Genomic DNA, 14,978 nt, shown 5'->3' with positions numbered 1-14,978 from the left:
AAAATAGACACCATAAATCAATGAAGCAGATTTGGAGTAAAGTTGACCAAGATTAAAGGGATAGTTCACTTTGAAATTAAATTTTGATACGTTTTAGCTTACCTCATGGGCATCCAAGTTAAACAATCCCCCATCGTAAGTAAGTACACATGAATGGCCTAAGACACGAAACGAGCGGTTTGTGTACACCACAGGAAACACACACGCGCGCCCTCAGATCAGTCGGACGTAGTGGTGTACAAGAGGTAAAAACGATATAAATACTGTTCGTTTTCTCACACAAACCGCTCGTTTCGTGTCTTAGGCCATCAGTGTGTACTTACGATGAGGGATTGTTTAATTTGGACTTCTCTGTGTATGCTCTTTGAGGTGGTGACCATAGACCTGCATTATGTGAGGCACAGACAAGAACGGCTTGACCTAAAATGATCAAAATTGAAACTACTGGGGAAACAAATACTCCTACATCTCGGATGCCCATGAGGTAAGCTAAAACATATCAAAATTTAATTTCAAAGTGAACTATCCCTTTAATGTAGAAGGTCCTGCTAAAAAGAAAAGATTTAAACCATTCAAGAGCCATACTCCGAATACCCAGTCTTTTCTTGGTGAGTAATAAGAATGCCATGATCAATAGTATTGAATGTTGCACTAAGGTCTTAGAAAGACTAGAATTCCAGAGTCACCAGAATCAATCGATATAAAAAAATATAAGCAGGGCTGTTTCTGTGCTGTGATTTGCTTTAAAGTCAGATTGAAATCTTTTACTCACAAAGCCTGCACTTGGTTTAAAGCAACCTTTTCAAAGACTTTAGATAAAATGGTAATTTCAAGATAATTTGATAAAACAGATCCAAATTAATTTTTTTCAAGAGGGACTTTTCAAGTAGCATGTTTTAAACTCGTTGGAACTACTTGTGATGTAAGACTTTTTTAAACTAATGTCAGTAAACTCAGACCAATAATATCGAAAGTCTGTTTAATGATTTTTGATTGCGGTCTTTACAGCATTACAACATCTGATTTAACTTCTTTAAAACACACCCGTTTAATTACTACTGACAAATCCTAACCAAAGATCTAAAAGAAAAACATTTTAATTTCAATAATAAAAATACTATTTTACATTTATTTGTGATGCACTTTTATCTTCAAGGATGTGCATTTTGCAAGAAGACATCTTTTCGCAATTATGTCCCCAGAGGATAGTTAGAATGTTCCTCAAGTTAGAAAACACACACAGAGGCATGGTGTGAGAGGGTTTCATTCCAGTAAATTGTCCTGTTTTGTGTGTAAATGAGTGCGCAGGCCCAGCTGACACAACACTCAACTTTCTGAGATAACAAAAGCCCTCTCTTCTTCCTCCATTCACTTTAACAAAGCCATCTAGTGGTGTAAAGAGCTACTCACTATTCATACTTTACACGCAAAGTTATTGAGTTCAAAAGTTTTACCATAATGGCCCAAATCACATGAATAGTCTTTGTACAGATGTTTTTTTTTTTCATCAGACATTACCTCTGCATATGGCGCATACCTTCAATCTTTAAACATGGTTGGGAATATACTAATAAGCACCATTTAAAGACAACCCAAACATTTAAACTCTTTAAATCTGACTTTCTTGTACAAGAACATATTTTGAGAAATGTCTGTCTTTTATTAAAACATGAGGGCGAGTTAATAATGACAGAATTTCATTTTTTGTTAATTTCAAATTTATTGTGACCCTGGACCACAAAACCAGTCATAAGTTGCATGGGTATATTTGTGGCAATAGCCAAAAATACATTGTATGGGTCAGAATACATTTTTTTTTATGCTAAAAATCATTAGGATATAAAGTAAAGATCAAGTTCCATGAAGATATTTTGTAAATGTCCTGCTATATATATATATATATATATATATATATATATATATATATATATATATATATATATATATATATATATATATATATATATATATATATATATATATATATATATATATATATATATATAGCAGGACATTTACAAAATATCTTCATGGAACTCAACCATTCAACTTTACTTGAATGGCTTTATATATATATATATATATATATATATATATATATATAGCAGTAGTAATATACCTTGCTATGGACTTCATTGGACCACTTTAAAGGTGATTTTCTCAATATTTTACATTTATGCACCCTCAGATTCCAGATTTCCATTTGTATCTTGGTCAAATATTGTCCATCCCTAACAAACCATAAATCAATGAAAAGCTATTTTTTTTATCCTTATGACTGGTTTTGTGGTCCATGTTCACATATGACAATATAAGGGGCTAAATTAATTTAAGTATAAATACAAGATATATTTTTAATTTCTTTAGATAATTCAACCGTTGTTTTTTTTTTATCTGGAAAGCCCATCCTGACTCAACACTTTCCACTGTGACATTTATCACTCTTCATTGCCATATGATTTTTGTTGAATTAGCATTTATACATGGCATAATAAAATGGTACCATGTAATCTTATTACACAAATATGAAAATATGGAAGTTCTCTGAACCTTGTGCCACTTCTTAATACAATACCGTTTTAAAAGGCAGTCCACCAAACTGGTCTTTCATTCTATAATTTCACTAGCTAGTTATAAAGTTACTAGACTTTAGCTACAACATGGCAGCTTCTAGCAGTGTTTGTCAGCAGTTTCCATTAAATATTATTTTCTGTTCTTGGCACTAAAAGTTCCTTCTGTGCCTTAAAATGCTTTGCAATGACTTTTTCGATTCTTTACCTGTGTTGATCACTTATTGGTAAGTGTTTGCTAATTTCAGCAGCAAAAGTATTTATAACTGCAGGCTATTATTCTGAATACTGATCACCATGTATATTCTTTTGAGGCAGTCCAGGTCAAAGTTCACAAAAGTCACGCTACGGTTCAGAGGCCAAACCAGCAGCGAACTCCACCAATGTACGTGTAGGTCTTCCAGACATTCCTTTTCTCAGGTATGGGACTTCATCCTTATTGGTCATGACCCCGGCAATGTCGAGATGAGCCCAATGATCAGCGGTCACAAACTCTCTCAGAAAGGCTGCAGCGGTGCAGGCACCACCTGAACTGTGAGGTCACAGACCAGTTCAATGTCATGGCAACCAAACACAAGCACTGTAAACACTACAGATTACAGATAACAAATACACTGCTATTCAGAAGTTTGGGCTTGTTAAGATTTTATAATGTTTTGGAAAGAAGTCTCTCATGCTTACCAAGGGTGCATTTATTTGAACAAAATACAGTAAAAACTGTGATATTGGGAAATACCATTACAATTTTATTGTATAGATGTATTTTAAATGTATTTATCCCTATTGTAAGTATTTTTTAAATCAAATTTAATGCATCCTTGCTAAATAAATAAATTAATTTCTTAAATAACGTATGTAATAACAGAGATAATTTAAAGGTCCCATTCTTTGCGTGTTTTTGAAGCTTTGATTATGTTTACAGTGTGCAATATAACATGAGTTCATGTTTCGCGTGTAAAAACATGTTTTTGTTTTAAAATTGTTCACACAATTTACTTATCTGTACAGCGCTGTTTCCTCTGTCCTAAAAACGGCCTGATGATTTCCTTGTTCTATGAAGACCCTCCTTCAGAAATACGTAACGAGTTCTGATTGGGCCAGCGCTTCCTGTGTTGTGATTGGACAGCAGCTTAGCGCACTTTGCCCGGAAAGGTCCCGCCTCTTACCATAACGGGGAGATGCAAGCGCTGAATGCGCGCTCTTCTCCACGATGGAGAGCAACAAGACCACGCCCCCTTTTTTGCGTGTTCTAGTGGGCGGAGGGTTAGTCAACAAACTGTTCTAGTGACGTCATTACATCCCTGCACTTCCTGCTGTAGTCCAAACCGGCCGTTCGCTGTAGGCTTTGAAAGGGAACTTCTGTTAAATAAAATATCTCGCTTGGCATTGAACTTTGAGCTTTATAATTTTACAGGTATTATTTATGCTCTAACAGCCACATTACACACTAACTAAAGTTTGAAAGATGGAATCGCGAAGAACGGGACCTTTAATGGGTAAGTGTAATGCAGACATTTTTCCTATTGAAACAGGAAGTTCATTCGGGACATAATCGAAGAATCCAAAAGCATATATGGTCTGAGCATGTACTGCATTTGATAATTTCTCAACCATTATAAATGTATTATATGCACTATAAAGGTCGATGTGTAATATGGGTACAATTTGGACATGCTTTATTTACCATGTGGGTAAACATTTGGATGTTTGACTTTTTTAAAATATCAAAAACAGCCTTTAGTTCACATAACACCCAAGCAAAACCGTGATATGCTACCTGCTATTGCTAGTCAATAGCAGGTGGAATTAGAGGGAGGGAAAATTTGAAAAAGATTGAAAAAATGTGTGGATTAGCATGATTGAGTGTGCATGATTCCACATGTACTAACCGGCTGTATTTTCCAACGTTGTTCAGATCTGCCAGTGCGCTGTCTGTTATTTGTTTGGTGTAGTGCTGAAACAGTGGCATCCTCCACACCCTATCACCAGTAACAATGCTTGCCTGGGAGGAAACACAGATCACACAATAATATGAAGATATCAGCGCACCCAAAATCTTACAAATTGAAATAAATTTGGGGGAAAAAAAAGTGTTAATTGCGAGTGACTTTGCTCATTACCTTATGCAGCCGCTCCCACAGCCAATCAGAGTTGGTAAACACTCCTGTAGCAGCAGAACCTAAGGCCACATCCATAGCACCTGCCAGAGGAACAAAGAGAGAAAGAAACCATTAATACGATTACATGTGTACAAATGTGAGGACAGTGTGCACATTTATACCTGTAAGTGTAGCCGCATTGATGATTGCTCTGGGCTTGAAACTATGAGCATAACACAGAGCATCTGCCAAAATCAGTCTGCCCTCTGCATCAGTGTTGTCAACCTACCAAAGAAAAACAACGTTCCATCAAATTTTTTTCTTTCTCAGTATTTCTTTAGGCATTTGAGCAGAACACCGCACACATTGCATTAGAAAACACCCTCTAATGCATGACAGTTGAGCTATTTATTGCAATTTTTCATTAGGCTTTTTATTACAATTTAGCAGAACTATATATATATATAAAAATACACAGTTATGAGAAGAAATATGTGAACGCTCGCCAAATATTTGAAGAAGCCATACATATTATTTTAAAACAGTTTTCAACATTGATTAAAAAACAAATAATAATAAAAAAATTTATCAGCATTCTAGATTGATTTCTCATTTCAAATTCTACATAAAAAAATTGCCATTACAGGAATAAATAACATTTTACATCAAATCTATATAAAAATAATAATTATGGTATGGACAAATATTTATGCTTTATGCAAATGTATGTTTATTATTAATGAAACCATAATCAGAGCATGAAGGCTAGACATGTATCAAAGGTCACAGATGTTTTTCAAAGAACTAGTTCATGTCTCTTAAGCCTAAGCTTAAAAATTCAGAATAAGCAGTGATTTCTCTCATTTTAAGAATATAAATAAAGGGAGTTTTTACACTGGCCGTTTAATTCAGAACAGGGCACAGTTTGTATGAAAAATTGGTAATGTGAAAGCTGTCATGCGGACCTGAGAGCGCACCAGTACCACACTATACCTGGAGGAGGAATATAGTGTAGCCCCTTTAAGAGATGTGCGTTCCCTATTGAACTGCCGATATTTTGTGTGCGCCGAACTGTGCCGCGATTCACGTGAACAGTGTGAAGAACACAGACTCGGGAGCATTTGTTCAGAAAAGTATCCTGTGTATTCGTTTTTGCCGATTGTAATGAATTTAGTTCAATAAAAGTAACTCATGTACTGTAGGCTAAGTGGTGATGGTGTTAATGATTTACCTCAGATATGAGCGAGATTAAGCTTGCAGTGCATCGCGCTTGGACTGCAGAGAATGTGCTAAGTGAAAAAATGCACTTTTCTTTCGAACTGGAGTCTAATAAAAGTTAAGCAGAAAATATGGTAGCTTATGTAGGCTATAACTACATTTGTTTCAGAGTAATGTTATTGTTAACCCTTTTCTTTCCCTATTATTGTTTGCTGCTGCATCCTTTACGTCTATGGCTGATCTCAATTAACTATATATACATATATATATATATATACATATACACACACACTGTATATATATAAAATGTTGTTTTCTTAGATTTACTTTCTCAAATAAATGCAACCTTGGTGATTACTAAATCTTACCGACCCCAAACATTTAAACACTAGCATATGAAACGGTACTGTATAGAATTACATTTAAGTCTTTCTAAATTTGATCATAAACTCAAATTTAGTTTAATGCATATTTTAGTTTTAATTTAATTCAAATAAACAACATTAGACAGACACACTGTTAAAGTGTATGTGTGAGTAGAGAATACCTGAATGGTTCTGCCATTTTTCGCCCGGACAACGTCACCTGGTTTGTTTGCTTTCCCGCTAGGCATGTTTTCACAGAGTGGTGCCAAACCTGAAACGGGGAACATGAGATTAGTTTGAACAGTTATGAAAAAGCAGATGCTAAATCAAAGTGTCCCATGCAGTGGACAGACCAATGATATTGATCGGGAGATTCAGAGCGGCTGCAGTCACAATAGCAGAACACACAGTGGCTGCTCCGCCCATATCTGCTCTCATGGCATCCATGCCTGAGGAGGGCTTCAGCGAGATACCACCACTGGAATGAAATGGATACACAAGTCGAATGAGCATTAAAGGACAACTCTGGCGAATTTTTAAGTTTATCTTGAACATTATACCTTTGTGAGTACAGTCTATATTAAAGGGGGGGTGAAATGCTGTTTCATGCATACTGATCTTTTTACACTGTTAAAGACTTGGAATCCCATACTAAACATAGACAAAGTTTCAAAAGTTAAGGTGGACGTTTGATGGGAGTATTTCTTTGTCAAAAATACTACTTCCGGTTAGTCATAAGTTTCGGCAAGTTTTTTGAGATCATGCGTCCCCTTTGACGTTAATGGGGGCGGAATTTCCTTGTATGGGCCTTACGGACAATTCTACCGGAAGCGCGTGAGAGAGAGCGAGGGAGAGAGCGAAAGTAACAGGCTACGCCCATCAAAGCGCTGGCTTGTAGGATGCTGGACAGGTGATGTGCACATAACAATGTCACCAAAAAAGTGCGTTTTTGGTTGCCAGACCAAGACAGTCCTGCACAGATTCCCCAAAACCCCGCATTAAGGCAACAGTGGATGTCATTTGCTTTTCCGGATCAGCAACTGAGTTGCGCGAATGTTTATATCTGTTCGCTGCATTTCGGTGCCGACTGTTTCATAAACAAGGCCCAGCTCGACGCCGGATTTTCCCAATCGCCTAATGCTGAAGGATGGAGCAGTCCCAACGTTAGAAGGGTGAGTGAGACTGCTTCAAATGTCTGTGTTTTTTTTAGTCCGCTAACTGTCTACACAAACCACGCGTAAACACACAAACACACGTGCACAACTGCACTTCCCACATGTACACCTTCAAAGACAAAAATACAACGATATAATTCAAGTATAAATATGTAAATAACACAAGTCGCTAAGCATATTATATAGTTAGTGTATAACTTGTACCACATACAGACGTCCTGCTCTAGTCGTTTTTGCTGCTGCTCCTGTTCAACTGCAGCCTCTGGGTCTGATTCCGGATCATAGATGTATGGCTGTATCTGATTAAAAGCCATATTTTTATTTTGAATAAAGTTTTTTTCCCGCTGTTAGGGATGACACAGCTTTACGACGCACTCTCAACTCAACACAATAGCAGCGCGCTGCTGCACACGTCATTATTTAGCTCCGCTCACACGACACGCCCCCACCCGCTCGGCTTTTTTCGGAAAGACTCGGAACAGCGCATCTTTCTTATATAATTATTAAAAAAATAAAGACTTTTCGGAGATATGCAGGATGCAATGCTACTCTATAGGTACTCAAGATTGACATGACACTGACTGAAACTGAGTGTTTCACCCCCCCTTTAAAAAAAACGAATGGTGCTTGCAACACAGAGCTATTACAGTTAATGCCCAGAGTCCCCGCTCAGCTAAAATGGCAACTATGGGGCATACACGTAAAGGGTGTCTTTGTGCCTCTTAACAGACACAAAATGCAATTAAAATGTCTGTACAACATGAACAGGGCCCTTACATGACAACGAGATGCGTTTAGCCACTTAGCCATTGTTTAAAATCACCTAAATAGTGTTTTAGACGGTTAGCTGTATCTCGCGCTAAAGTCTCGTGGGAACACAGTTGTAGCCGGAAAAAAGGCAAATAGTCCAGTTGGTAAGAGCTTTGTGTGTATGAAGAGGCTCTGCTCATCGGCTCCTCGGTTCTCAGTTTCAAACTTGTCCGACAGAAACGGTTTTCGATTCTGTACGTGCTCAGTATCAGCTGCTCGTGAGTTCATCAGTTCTCTCAGCAAAACATGTCTCAGTTCAGTGAACGGTTGGAGTTACAACATATAATTCAAGACATTAGTTTATTTCTATTCAGAGGGACTGTCACTCATGTCAGAAAGTGAGCAATTAAAGGTCCCGTTCTTTGCGATTTCATTTTCAAACTTTAGTTAGTGTGTAATGTTGCTGTTAGAGCATAAATAATACCTGTAAAATTATAAAGCTCAAAGTTCAATGCCAAGCGAGATATTTTATTTAACAGAAGTTCGCTTTCAAAGCCTACAGCGAACGGCCGGTTTGGACTACACCCCTGCACTTCCTGGTTTAATGACGCAACTAAAACCGTTTGTTGACGAACCCTCCACCCACAAGAACACGCAAATTCTGGGGCGTGGTCCTGTTGCTCTCGCACGTCGAGTGTTGTTTTTGTAGAGTGTGTCAGTGTTTGTCGCCATGCCATTGAAACGCTTTTATTTTCATCCCGGAGTCAAATCACCTTTGTTTGGCCTTACCACTGACGCTGTACGTAGAGATCAGTGGCTACAGTTTATGTTTAACTCGGTTCCGGAAAATTATAATTACAATTTAAAACTTTGTGCAGCACTGCTTCCTCAATCTCAATCAGTTTAATGTCGGATTCACAGAAAGATTATTCTTAAAAGATGACGCAGTTCCCTCTTTGTCTGGAGAAGACGTTGTTTATGGACCACAACCGGTAAGTGTATTTTATTATTTAAGCTGGTCTGTTTAACAGTTTATGTTACTCATTACACAAAGTGCAACGCTGTTTAGCTTTAAGCTACTGATGTAGTTTTGAAGTTCTGTCCAGATGTAATTACCTGTCAAATGTGATTCCTTTTCCCACCAGCAAAAGAGGAGGCTGTGCAGAGTCTGAACTGCCTTTGTAATGCAGCTCGAGAAAGATCGGGGGCTCCTCCGAACCTTTAGACACACTGAGAAAAGCCCCCATGTGCTCACTCTCAATCCAAGACTGAGGCCTTAAAGAATGAGAGAAAAATAAATGCAGTTGAATCATTCATTTATACAGTGATTGACGTTAAAGATGTGTCATGTTTCTGTTCATGAAAAGGGTCTGCAAAGTTACATAGTACACTCGAAAGGGAGTTATTCTCTATATTATCTATATGCCTCGATTGTAGTCTTGAGTTTTCTTACTGTAACAAAACACCACAATATCCCTCATTTAAATAATTCCTGCCCGAGGCATACCCAAAATTATTGGCAGAGTCCTGGCTGAGTTGCATTAGTAGTTAGTTGAAACTCAGTTGTGTTTCCGAAACACAGAATCTTTTATATTTTCAATATCTTTCATTCTAACATATACAAATATCCTTTACATCTTTTAGTTTGTCAAAAGATTTAAAGCGCCGCTTTTGAAGAGTGCGCATGCTTACGTGTGTAGTATGCAAGAACGAGTCTGATTATATCTGGAAATAAAGGAAAATAACTGAGAAAAAAAATATTTAAAAGAATTAGTCCTCTGGTGGCAATAATTTGATTTCAAACAGATTCATTAAAAGAAGTTATTACTCCACCTTCTGCTTGACATCACTATCAAATTATTATTATTATTACTGTTTTGTGAAACAGTTGTGACTAGCTAGTTGATTTCTTCCACAATGCATTGTCACTGTACGGGAAATGCACCCCAGAACATTACTGACAGACTGGGAAGACAGGTGCTGCAAGAATATAAAACATGAACATGAAAACCTAGTAAAACCTAACAAAAATAAATACTTTCTAAAAGGGCATAGTAGGTCCCCTTTAATGAACTGACATCTACCTCTTGTGGACAGTGACTTTATGAGCAAAAGGCGACAGTTTCTGCTCTACAGTGTTTGCGAACACTGTGGGAGTGATGTGATTGGCTGGAGCTTCCATCAGCTGTCTGGCCATATTCTGACCGTCCCCATACAAAATGCCTTTCTTCCATTCTGAATCCACACTGCTAAGGAAAAAGACAGAAATCAACTTAAGAAAAGAAGAAAACAGATAAAGTGTCAGCTTTCGTAGTATGAGTTTAAGGAGTGCTCTGTGTGTCTTTATTACAAATCCTGCAATAAATTTCCCAAGAAACTGAATACATTAATAGTACATCTATTTTTTATACCTCCCATGTGGTTGGGTCGTGACACGGACCTTCTTCTTGGTCTTCAGCTCATCATACTCAAAAAGCCCAAGCACAGCGCCCTCTGCTGCTGACTGCCCGTCTCCGCAAGTGTCCACCTCGACATGAGCTACCTCCAGATCCTGAAGCTGCCTGCAGCCCACTGTGCAAACACAGGCAGACATATTAGGGACATTTTAAAGAGTGCATTAAAAAACATGTGTTGTGAAGATCTGAACACAAAAAATATTGTGGTCACAATATTAAGAAATTATAATTTTCAAAAATGATTACACCTATTTTAGTACATGACAATTAGGCACACTGTGTCAATACATTTTACATTTGATAGTTTCTAGTAATTCCAAAATTTCCAAAAAAGTATTCAAGTCAGCACAACATTGTAATGTAAGTATTTATTCATTAAAGTAAGAACAAAAATTATCTTAAGACCCATTTCATGTCATTACATTGTTTAGAGCATAAGAAACAAATGGAAAACATTTGTTTTATTTTATTCAAATGCTATATCGTTGTATGTGGACACCAGGACTTGTGTATAACATGTATAGGCAAAAACAATTGGATTTTTTTTTCACTCACAAATACATTTTCAGGATTTTTTAACCAAACTTTAAAGATGATTCTCAACTATGTTATGAAAAATATAATGGAATAAATTGAAATACCATTTTACTTTATACAATATGTGAGTAAAATGGCCATTCATAGGTTTTCCCATTCAATGCAATGTATCTAATTTGCATAGTAATGTGTTCTTGGAGCATGTTCAACATAATGAAAAAAAAAAAGTATAATAAAGGGATGAATAGTTGGCAACATTTTCATAATAATATCTAATATGTAATAGGAACACTGATATGCAATTTCTTTCCCTATTCATTTGTGTCTCTTAAAATGCCTGATAAACATGCTTTAAGCCCCGGTGTCCTCTTGATGACATGTTTAATACATGACATGTATAATGTAATATGATTCATACATGACTTGTATGAAATCGATGCCCTGTTTTGTAACAAAGTCATATTTTGATTAGAAACCCCATTACATTTTCCTGAGATGTTGATTTATAACAAACAATTTGAAACATAGTCAGATTTAAATGATAATTACAAAATATAAACATTTTCCATGAGAGTGCTAAATTTGATCATTCAGTCATTTTTAAAGACCAAGTAGTTGTTGTTGTCTCTGTGAAACAAATGGTATCTCTAAATATTTTTTTTTTTTAAAAGCCCTGAATGTGCTCTTTACAGGATATCCAGACTTAAAACTGTGACGTATTGTGTAAGAAAAATTCACTACAATTAAAATACATGAGCAATCTTCAATATTTATTCTACTTCAAGCTAAATCAATTGTTTTCCTTTTCATTTTGGGAGGCAAATATTCTCAAGACATGTTCTGAGATGTTGTGAGACCATTCACCCAAACACAAATGGCACTTACCTGACACAGCTGCACGAATGTTTTCCTTACAATTGTCCCAGTTTTCTTTCCCACACACACCTGTGCCGCTTTTACCCAGACCAACTACAACTACACTAGGGAAGTCCTTTAAAAGAAAAAATACTTGTGTAAGAATTGACTGATAAATTAATGTTTATATTAAGAGGCATCTAAATAGACAGCCAATATAATGTAGAGGTGAGTTCACACCTGATGTAAACCAAAGAAAATTCGACTCTTCCCTTTCTTCAGAGGAGGTCCAGATCTACAGAGCAGAGAGAAGGAGGAAAGGAGTGGACAAGTGAAAAAATAGATCGTGCAGAAAAGCGAATGGACAGTCTAGTAGGAATGCAAAAGTCAAATGAGTGACTTACACCGACAACATATCTGACAGTTTTCCTGAGACGGTCCTGTCAAATGCCGCAGCAGCCTCCGTGAAATGCACTCCGTCATTTTCTGACAGTTTCTCATACACACCTAGAACTAAACCCTATAAACACATTTACACACAACAATAAAAACAAAACAAATCGCTCAGTGACCTCCATACACAAAGAGACATTTAGCTGACAGGCCAAGTTATGAAACTTACTTTTCTTGAACTGGAAGTGATTTTAGAGTCCGAAAACAGTCTACAATTGTGTCTTCGGATTGCAGTAAGCAACACCCTTCTGAATGGTATCAACATAGTCTCGAGTTGGATAAAAACAGACTCAAGACAAGAGGTAATTCTTTGAAACCGTTACACGTGACATTAGAAGGTTGAGAATCGCGCATAGTCGCAGCTAATGACGTCAACAAAAGACGACATTTTATTCTAAAAATAAAAGTCTCATTGTTTTATTTATATATTTACTTATTTATGTATCTATTGTGCTTATTTTTTATTCAGCCTTTAAAAAAATATACAATGACATTAAATAAAAATGTATGTCATTGTATACGACTGAATAACAAATAAAAAGGTTTTTCTTTCTAAATTGCGTTATATAAAGTCAGAGTTGTAAGATATAAACTCGCAATTCTGAGCAAAAAACTTAGAATTGCGAACAAAAAAAATCAGATTTGCAAGTTTAGGCTATATCTCGCAATTTTGATTTTATTTCTAAGCCACTTGAAGTTTAGGCTATTACAGGATTATATATAAACTCACAATTGGTGGAAAAAAATCTGAATTGGGAGATGTAAACTGTAAACTCACAATTGTAAAATATAGCATGACAATGCTGGCAAAAGGCATCAAACACTGAAATAAAAATATATAAATATAATGCAAACAGGCCTTAAAGAATATACATTATTTAACCTTTGCAAAGCTCCTGTACTGCGCGTATTCCTTGCATATTATTATTATTATTATTATTATTATTATTATTATTATTATTATTTGTTTATTTTATTTTTTAAAGCAGTGGTTCCATGTTTTTTTAATTTTTTTTAGGCTTGGTTGTGTTTATGGGTGCAGTATAACATGTTTAATACCTCTTCTTTTTTTAAACGGCGTATTTTTCTTATATTTTACCTTTATTCCACACCGCTGTCTCCATACCTGTCAACTTTTGGGTATCAAAATCCGGGATAGATTGGGGGGGGGGGGGGGGGGTTAAATCCTCACATAAACGCATAATAATAATAATACATTTTATTTGTGCCTGTGCTCTTCCTACATGTATAACAACTTATCAGAACTTAAGGGAAATGTAAATTTCCCTTAAGTGGGAAATATACAGAAATTGTAGTTGTACTGCATAAGTTAAGAATTATATATAGATTAATCCTTCTTAAAGGTACTGAAGTTATTTACTCAAGAACAGAGCATATTTAGTGAGCAATTACTTCTGTTCTTTATATAGTCATTATAAGTGAATGCTGTCACTTTAAAAGATCTTCCCCTGTCGCACATGAAGTCAGTTACAAAACTTACAAAACGCGTAACTGTCCTCCATCTGCTCCTCTTCAGAAAATTAAATTCGCTGTCCCATTGATCAAGGTATTTACACAGGGTTTGGGTTTGTTGGCAGGAGTGCCTTCCATCTCTATAGTTAGTTACGTCCATCATCCGTCTGTTTTGTTTTTCCCCGCGTTGTCACTCGTCGTCATCTGACCTCACACACTATAACCTCGCGACAACGACCACCTGTAGGCTACTGCAGATGGCAGTTATCGCGAGGCTAGTTACAGAGCTCAGATTGGAAATGTTTTTTTTGTTTTTTTTACTCCGGTATTATTATTTTTTAATAACGCAGGTTAAAATACGGGAGATTTACGGGAAAATACGAATACGGGAGGACGGCGGGAAAGAAGGGTAAAATACGGGACTTTCCCGGCCAAAACGGGATACTTGACAGGTATGGCTGTCTCCACTGTCCTTTGAACAGCTTGTTTGCTTCCTGCTTCTATGAAGCCCATCCCTCCGAAAAGCGCAGTGGTCTTAGATTGGTTAGATGACCAAATGTAGTTTCATGTATTTTTATTGGCTGAAGTACCAAGCACAGGTTGTCCGGAAACGCCACGCCCCTTACCATAACGGGTAGAAGTCACATCTGGGGTGACTAGCAAGGGTTTATGATGTCAACAACAGGGGAAGAAGCTCGTTGTAGTCCAAAACCGGCCGTTTAGGCAATAAACTGCCGTAACTTTAAGACAATATCCCCGTTTGCATTGAACTTTCAGCGCTGTAACTTTGCAGATACTGTTTATGCTCAAGCAGCAACTATACACACTAACTAAAGTTGAAAAGTAAAATCACATGCAACCACCCCTTTAATGCTTTATTTTCAACAAAAAGTACAAAGCCATCTCTCGGTGTATAACAAAACATATTTCACATGCCTCAACATAAAGTAACAAGAAAAGAAGAGAGGGTACATCAGTTTACATAAAAATATATATTATACAGATATTTGGTAATTTTTATTACAAT

General features: G+C 36.6%; 1 protein-coding gene across 2 annotated transcripts; it reads right to left on the bottom strand.

Moving 5' to 3' along the window:
• Nucleotides 1-2,105: 2,105 nt before the first annotated feature.
• Nucleotides 2,106-12,839, bottom strand: lap3 (leucine aminopeptidase 3). Of its 2 annotated transcripts, none has more exons than XM_067442770.1 (13): nt 12,648-12,839; nt 12,430-12,545; nt 12,266-12,320; nt 12,056-12,161; nt 10,589-10,748; nt 10,262-10,426; nt 9,294-9,452; nt 6,606-6,730; nt 6,435-6,523; nt 4,852-4,954; nt 4,691-4,770; nt 4,460-4,572; nt 2,106-3,102 (listed from the first exon to the last, which is right to left on the bottom strand). In XM_067442770.1, the coding sequence occupies exons 1-13, from the start codon at nt 12,741-12,743 to the stop codon at nt 2,916-2,918; spliced, it is 1,554 nt and encodes a 517-aa protein (XP_067298871.1). In that variant the 5' UTR covers nt 12,744-12,839; the 3' UTR covers nt 2,106-2,915. The 2 variants fall into 2 exon arrangements, with proteins under 2 accessions (XP_067298871.1, XP_067298872.1); XM_067442771.1 differs by having other exon boundaries at nt 10,262-10,423.
• Nucleotides 12,840-14,978: the final 2,139 nt, after the last annotated feature.

The sequence above is a fragment of the Pseudorasbora parva genome, chromosome 4, assembly GCF_024679245.1.
Source record: "Pseudorasbora parva isolate DD20220531a chromosome 4, ASM2467924v1, whole genome shotgun sequence".
Lineage (NCBI taxonomy): Eukaryota > Metazoa > Chordata > Actinopteri > Cypriniformes > Gobionidae > Pseudorasbora > Pseudorasbora parva.
This window is presented reverse-complemented; position numbering and strand designations above follow the sequence as displayed.

What these genes read in the sequence shown, in the direction of transcription:
- lap3 (XM_067442770.1), bottom strand. Translation starts at nt 12,743, where the DNA reads ATGTTGATACCATTCAGAAGGGTGTTGCTTACTGCAATCCGAAGACAC. An exon ending in TCACTTCCAGTTCAAGAAAA is followed by an intron (nt 12,546 to 12,647) that starts GTAAGTTTCATA and finishes ATGTGTTTATAG; the next exon opens with GGTTTAGTTCTAGGTGTGTA. An exon ending in TTTTCTTTGGTTTACATCAG is followed by an intron (nt 12,162 to 12,265) that starts GTGTGAACTCAC and finishes TTTCTTTTAAAG; the next exon opens with GACTTCCCTAGTGTAGTTGT.